The 7,676-nt window shown below is 37.0% G+C and overlaps 1 protein-coding gene across 1 annotated transcript in view; it reads left to right on the top strand.

Annotated features, from left to right (window-relative positions):
• Positions 1-469: 469 nt before the first annotated feature.
• Positions 470-7,676, top strand: part of BBS4 (Bardet-Biedl syndrome 4) — a 50,614-nt gene continuing 43,407 nt past the window's right edge. The window contains exons 1-2 of the mRNA XM_004374725.2: positions 470-536; positions 6,218-6,269. Coding sequence (XP_004374782.1) covers positions 513-536; positions 6,218-6,269 — 76 coding nt within the window. The 5' untranslated portion in view covers positions 470-512. The remainder of the gene's footprint in view (positions 537-6,217; positions 6,270-7,676) is intronic.

Genomic DNA, 7,676 nt, shown 5'->3' on the forward strand with positions numbered 1-7,676 from the left:
CCAAGAAATGGGGAGATTTGTATGTAAGACGAATAGACGAGACTCTGCCGTAAGACTCGGCATTGGGGGAGGGACTCCTGGAAGGAGGACTGAAATAAAGGCAGAGCGAGGTCAGAGCAGGGCAGCGAAAGAAGGCCCGAGGATGCCCGAGGACTCCCAAGGGCTCCCTGCAGTCCTAGGTGAGGCTGGCCATGCGCACCCGAGCGTCCCGAGGTTTCTCTAGCAGCGTCCCGACTGTGGTGTGGGCGTTAGGAGATGCCCAAAATAAAAGGAACGACTAGCTGCATAGTCCCTTGTCGGTTCCTTCAGAGGCAAGCCTGCTGTAGAGCAGATCCCGACCCTCTCCCAGCTTTCTGAGGACCCTTGGTTTCCCAGCCGCCGCAACACCTTCTGCCACCTACTTTCTTTCCTGCTCCGGCCCCTCTCCGTTGTCCTCAGTCCCGCGACTTCCGTTTGCCTAGTTGTCTGGGAAACAGTTGACTTCCGGTCGCGTAACAGTGGGCGGAGGCAAGATGGCCGAGGAGAGACTAGCGACGGTGAGCGCCGTGATTCTCTTTAGAGTCCAAGTCGCCAGGCAGGGCAGGGCAGGACAGGGCAGGTTAGGGTAGGGAGGCGAGACAGGCTGGCGGGCGCTGGGCCCTGGATCCGGGCCTTAGTTCCACGCACCCGCCCCTGAGGAGATGCGCGTCGGGAGAGGCTCGGGGTGGGCGCGGCGACGCGATCCCGCTCCTGCTCCCTTTTGGTCTGGTTAGCCGGGGACAGGTCTGAATCTTTGCTGCGCCGGATCAGTTCTACCACTGTAGTCCCCCTTGGGCTTCGCTAAGCAGAAAAGCGAGATTTTCACCAGAACTGGCTTTTTTCCTAGCTCCGTCGTTTTATCTCATATGGTTTGTGCGGGAAGCAGTACTACATATGAGGAAACAGTTTTTGTTAATCCTCTGGATTAGGTATTTAATTTGACAAAACCTGGACGTTTTCGGCGTCACTGCCTTCTTCCGATGGGGTGGGGCCATGTTTTCTCTGTTGTGATTAAGTTGAGCAAAGTACCGTTTTGGGATTCATTGAAGTCTCAATTAGGCGTTGATTAAACTCTACAGAACTGCTGATACAGAGTAGCCCAGATAAATTCAGATGACCCAGTAGTAATTTCTGAGGCACGTATCCATAACGGGATATAATTTGTAAAAAATCCCAAGTGTGAAACTTCTGTCTACCTTGCTTTAGTATTGGGTTTCAAAGCACGTTCCGCCCATTTGTTAGACTGATTTTAATTGTTTATTCGGAATTTATTACCCTTGGAAAAAGTCCCTGGAAGACATAGGAGATAATAAAATAGCAGCCTTTGGCTGAGTGTTTGACGATTTACTTTTGGCTGTTAAGGAGCAAGGCTAATTTTATCTGCTAGCCCCTCCCCCCCTTTTTTTAATTCCCTTTTCTTGTACAGAGTAATCAAATTAGTCTAATCAGAAAATACGAAGGAGGCCCAAAGTAAGGATTTTTGTTTAAATAGCGTGGTTAATGTTATTTGGTTTTAGATGCTGGAAACATCAGAGAAAATACTTCATCTACAGAATAAAAAAATGTAAGATATACTGGTAACTTGATATTGTTACAAATATATATTGTAGTGCCCATTGCACTTATCCACAGGTTCTTCTGTAACAGAAGATGATTTTAAAAGGATCCAGCAATCTCACTTCCAGACTTGTGTACCATAGAAATAAAAGGGAAACATAAGTATAAAGGTATTCATTACAGTACTGTTTGTAGTGGCAAAAAGCTGAAACAAAGTGAATGCCCATTAGTAGGATAATGGATGAATAACCTCTGATATTTCCATCCTGTAGAATATTATGCTGTCATTAAAAAGAATGGTAGAACCATGTATATTGACTTGGATGGATTTCCATGGTGTATATGTAAATTAAAGCCAGGTGTAGAGTGGTATTATACTATATGATGCCAGTTTTGAGACACAAAGGAAAAAACACATTAGCTTTGTAGGTGTAGATATGGAGGATAGAAGACTAAAAGACTCAAAACTCACAGAGGGAACTTTGAATAAATGCATAAGTAAAAAATCTAAGAATGCTGTAGTAAAGGCCTTGAGGATGGGAAATTTCCCAATGTTATTGAAACTAGCCCAGTTTGGATCACACAGAAATTCTAATATACTACCAGAGTATATGTAGTATTCTACATACATCCCAAACTGTGAATGAGGTTAACTGAGCTAATAGAAGCCTCGCCATTTCAGAATGTTCTAGAAAATCTTTTGAGAAAAAAATATTCATTTAGATGATTATAATCTATTTTTTTTAGCTTTTTTTTTTTTTAATGAGTTATTACCAGTTCCTTAGGGAGGAAAATGGGGATGGATATTTATATTTTGTACAAATATATATAATAAATGGTTTAGAGTTCTACCAAAAAAAAAAAACAAACAAGCAAATAGCTCTGGTTTAAGTTGAAGAAAGATCTTTGATAACCATGATTTATAAATTTTTTATGACTCCCTAATTCCCACTATCTGAGGTATTTGTATAAACAAATGTCTTTTCGCCTGTAAATTAAACAATTAAAACCTTTCAGAATGGGGGAAAAATACAAAAAACATTACCACTGCACTGGTTCATCTGGCTCATATATAGTGCTCCATGAATATTTGTTGTATGAATAAATGACCATACATAAAAATGAAGAAAGAACCAAAAAACAGAACTATGAATGAGGTTGAGTGAGCTAATGGAAGTCTTTACATTTCAGAATATTCTAGAAAATCTTTTGAGGAAAAATACTCATTTAAATGATTATAATCTTTTTTTTAGCTTAAAATTTTTTTTTCACTGTGGTTAAATATATGTAGCAAGAAATTTGAACCATTTTTAGGTGTGTAATCTGGTGACATTAACTACATTCACCATGTTGTACAACAGTCACTACTATCTGTTTCCACATTTTTCATCACCCTTAAAAAAAAAATCTATATCCCTTAAGCAGTACCTCCCTATTTCCCCCTCCCACAAAACCCTGGTAACCACGGATGAACTTCAGTCTCTGTGCATTTGCCTATTTTGAATTAAATGATAATAACTTACTTTAATTTGACTTTGTGCAAAAAGTAGGGAATTAATCATGAAGCTAGAGGAGATGCTTTTTGAACTTTTAAGATTTTTACTTAATATGTTCCCCAAAGTAAAAAAACAAACAAAAAAATCAATCCCAGTTAGATGAAAAAAAAAAAAAAAGTTGAATTCTTCCGTGTTTTAAAAACAGCTTTATTGAGGTATAATACGCATGCCATAAAATTCACCCATTTTAAGTGTACAATTCGATCAATTTTAGTAAATTTATTTAGTGGTACAGTTGTCACCACAATCCAGTTTAGAACATGTCCATCACTCCAAAAAGTTCCCTTATGCCCATTTGCAGCCAATTTCCACGCCCAACCCAGCTCACCACTTGTCTGCTTTATGTCTCTATAAATAAAAAACCAAACCAGTTGCCCTTGAGTTAGTTCCAACTAATGGCAACCCCATGTGTTGCAGGGTAGAACTGCACTCCAGAGAGTTTTCAACGCTATAACCTTTTGGAATCACATTGCCAGGGCTTTCTTCCAAGGAGCCTCTGGGTGGGTTGGAACAGCCAACCTTTTGGTTAACCATTTGTGCCACCCAGGGACTCCTACAGGTTTTCCTTTTCTATAGTTTTTCCTTTTCTAGAAATTTCAAATAACGAAATCATACAAGTGTCTAGCTTTCACTTAGTGTGTTTTTGAGGTTCATCTGTGTTGTTACGTGTAGCAGTAGTTCGTTCCTTTCTAAGTAGCCAATGTTTTTTTCTCTTAACGGTTTTAAAGTTCTTTTTTCCATTTTAGTCTTCAGTCTGTCTTAATCAAATTTCATTTTCCTGATGAAGCTTTTTCTCTTAAAGTCTGTTTTGTCTATTTTAATATTGCTACTTTGGTTTTCTTTTTGTTTCTGTTTCCCTGGTATATCTTTTTCCATCCATTTGCTTTTTAAAATTTTTCACTTATGTTTTCGACATGTCTTTATACAAATAGCATAAGTTTAGATATTTTTAAAACCATCCTGATAATATATGTTTTAACTGGAGAATTTCTTTTTTCCTTTCTCTCTTTCTTCTTTTTTTTGGCTGAGTTGTTTGTTTGTTTGTTTTTCCCCCCTTCAGCCCCTCTCCTAGCTTCGAAGTTATATATTCTGTTTGTCTTCCTTAGTACTTAACAGGAAACCCTGGTGGTGTAGTGGTCAAGAGCTATGGCTGCTAACCAAAAAGTTGGCAGTTCAGATCCAGGCGCTCCTTGGAAACCCTCTGGGGCAGTTCTGCTCTGTCCTATAGGGTCGCCATGAGTTGGAATTGATTCAACAGCAACAGGTTTGGGTTTTTTGTTAGTGGTTAACAAAGCAAGTTTAAAATACACATTTAACTTAAATAATTTATAAAACTTGCTTTTGTACTTAATTACAAAAAACTTAATACTGTTGATTCTGATTTGAATAATACAGGGACTAATGAATGTTTTATTACCAGTTGCTCCCTGCAAATTTATGCCATTGTTGTTCAGTTTTGTAGTTCTTTGTATTTTTGAATTCACCATCGCAAATTATGCATTACTATTTTTGTTTATTCAGTCTGTAGTCAGTTTAGAATACTTACATGTTTTATCAATTCCTTTACTTGTTCTACTCCTTCATTCTGGGGTTACTCTCCTTCTTCCTGATACGTATCTTTTAAAAGTTTATTTAGTATGTGTCTAAAAACTCACAAATTTTATTTGTCTGGAAGTCTTTCGATTTGCCTTTGTTTTTGGAAGTTAATTTTGATGGGTTAAGAGTCTAGATCAGGGGTCAGCAAACTTATTGCTTAGAAGATCAAATAATAAGTATTTTGGGCTTTTTCCAGTTTCCAGCACAACTACTCAGTTATGCCATTGTGTGTGAAAGCAGCCATAGACAATATATAAATAAATGAACGTGACTGTGTTCCAATAAAATTTTATTTGTAGACCCTGAAATTTGAATTTTATTTAATTTTCATGTGTTACAAAATATTTTTATTTTTCTCAACCATTAAAAAAATGTAAGAAAACATTCTTAGCTCGTGGGATGTATTAAAAAACGGGGTTAATTTGGCCCACAGGCTGTAGTTTGCTGACTCCTGGCTTACGTTAAAATTCATTTTTACTTAGCACTTGACACTTGGAGTCTATTATTCCATTGTCTTCTATTTTTAATTGTTGAGAAGTCAGCTGTCAGTCTAATTGTTCTTTCTTTATGGGTAACGTGGTGATATGTTTTTTGCTTTGGCTGCTTTTAAGAACTTCTTGTCTCTAGTGCAATTCCGTATGATGTAGCTAAGTATGGATTTATTTATATTTAATCTGCTCAAGATTTGTTGAGCATGCAGAATCTAAGGATTGGTGTCCCTCATTTTTCTGGAAAATCTTCAGCCGTTACTTTTGCTTACATAGGAGGCTGATATAAGAAAAATCCATTTGAAGATCTTCTGCAAAGTTATAGAGTAAGGTAGTATCTATTATGTTAAATAATGTTCCCTTTAAAAAAAAACAAAAAAAACCAACTCCCTCTTAGAATTTAGTGCTAGATAATTTCTATGTAGATGACCTCATAAGCTTCCTCTTACCAGTGATCACTTTTTTGGTTTGACTGCTGAGAAGTATAGCAGTAAGTATAATAGTAAAATGAAGTGTTTAAGAACTTAGTACATTTTTGGGCATATTTATTATATATTATAATTTTTTATATGTTATAAATAAGGGACTCTGGTGGCACAACTGTTAAGGACTTAGCTGCTTACTGAAAGGTTGGCAATTCGAACCTATCTAGTGGCTTCATAGGACAAAGACCTGGTGATCTGTTCCTGTAGAGATTACAGCCTAAGAAACCCTAAGGGGCAGCTCTGTTCTGTCATATGGCCTTGCTATGAGTCGAAAACCAACTTGATGGCACCCAACAACAATATTATAAGAATACATTATGCATTATCAATAGTTTAGACAGCAAAAGTACAACTTGACACTTGGCTTTTAAACTGTAATCAGAATGGTTCTTTGTACCTCTATGAAGTTCATGGATTAATTACATCTTTGGTAAACCACTGATTATTCTTGTTATTTAAATGCTTCTTTAAGTTAGCCAGGTATATGGTACTTTAACATAGATTTCTGTCATTTCAGAGAACTCAGTTTCCTACATCTGTTGAATCTCAAAAACCCCGGCTGAAAAAAGGTCTGTATAGCAGTTTCATTGTATGTGCATATATGTACAGATTTCTCTTTGCCTCATTGTTTTTTCTATTTTATATGCATTAGAGCTTCTAAAATCTGAATGTTAAGGAACAGCAGTAATACACTCTACTGTATTGATTAAATTTTTTATAAACTACATGTAATATCATTATTAAAAAAAAAGTTATATTCTAAAAATAAACAGGAAGCCCCAAGCTAACCCTGTAACCCAACAATTACACTTGCAGGAATTTATGGTAAGGAAACCAGTAAGATAGCAAGCATAATGTTTATTTTGATGTTCGTATTAGTAGACACGGAAAATGCTAGATACCCAACAGTAAGGAATTAGATTATTACTCCCACAAAATGCAATACTATATGATCATTTAAGAATGACATAATAGTAGTAAATTTATTGACGTTTACATATATTGTTAAAGTAAAAAGTTTTAAAACTGCGTATATCATATAATTTATTTTTGTAGAATTAAAAGTTGTGGAAATTGAGAATGTTGTAGATATTCTGAAAATACGTCATTTTCTGTACTCTATAAGGCAATTCTATATATGTATGTATGTATGTATAAACATATATGTTGTTGTTGCTAGGTGCCATGAGTTGATTTCGACTCATAGCGACCCCATGTGACAGAGGAGAACTGCCTCATAGGATTTTCTAGGCTATGATCTTTACAGGAGCATGTTGCCAAGTCTTTCTCCCACGGAGCTCTGGGTGGGCTCAAACTGCCTACCTTTTGGTTAGCAGCCGAGCACTTAACTGTTGTGCCACCAGGGCTCCTTGTAAATACATACACATATATATTTGGTTCTGATAGTGATTTTATAGATATAGGCTACTGATAATGTTTTTTCCCTTTGCCTATGTTTTGTACACAGAATTAAAGAGTTAGGAATTTTAGATGTTACCTAGTTCAACCCACTATCCACATGAAAGACTTCCCACAGCATCTTTGATAAACAGTTATCTAACCTCACTATTTCTATGGTGGTAGTGAATGATTTTCATTGATTTTTTTGTGGGGAGGGGCTTTTACCTTCACCACTGTACTAATTAAATTGATGAGCCCAGCATTGGTCTTTTTAAGAGGACCCACCAGTGATTCAGATTGAGACTCACTGCTGATGGTAAATGGTGTCTACTTGTACTTGTAACCATTACCAACAAGTCGATTCCGACTCAGAGCAACCCCATGTTCTTAATGCATCTTTTGAGGACCAGAACGGAACTGCCCCATGGGGTTTCCAAGGAGCAGCTGGCAGATTCAAACTACTAACCTTTTGGTTAGCAGCCAAATGCTTAACCTAATGTTTAAACACTTTGCCACCAGGGCCCCAAAAGATACCTACTCACTGTTAATTTTTTAATTAATTTATTTTTTATTTT

This window comes from Trichechus manatus, unplaced genomic scaffold (assembly GCF_000243295.1).
Source record: "Trichechus manatus latirostris isolate Lorelei unplaced genomic scaffold, TriManLat1.0 scaffold00030, whole genome shotgun sequence".
In the NCBI taxonomy this organism is placed as follows: Eukaryota; Metazoa; Chordata; class Mammalia; order Sirenia; family Trichechidae; genus Trichechus; species Trichechus manatus.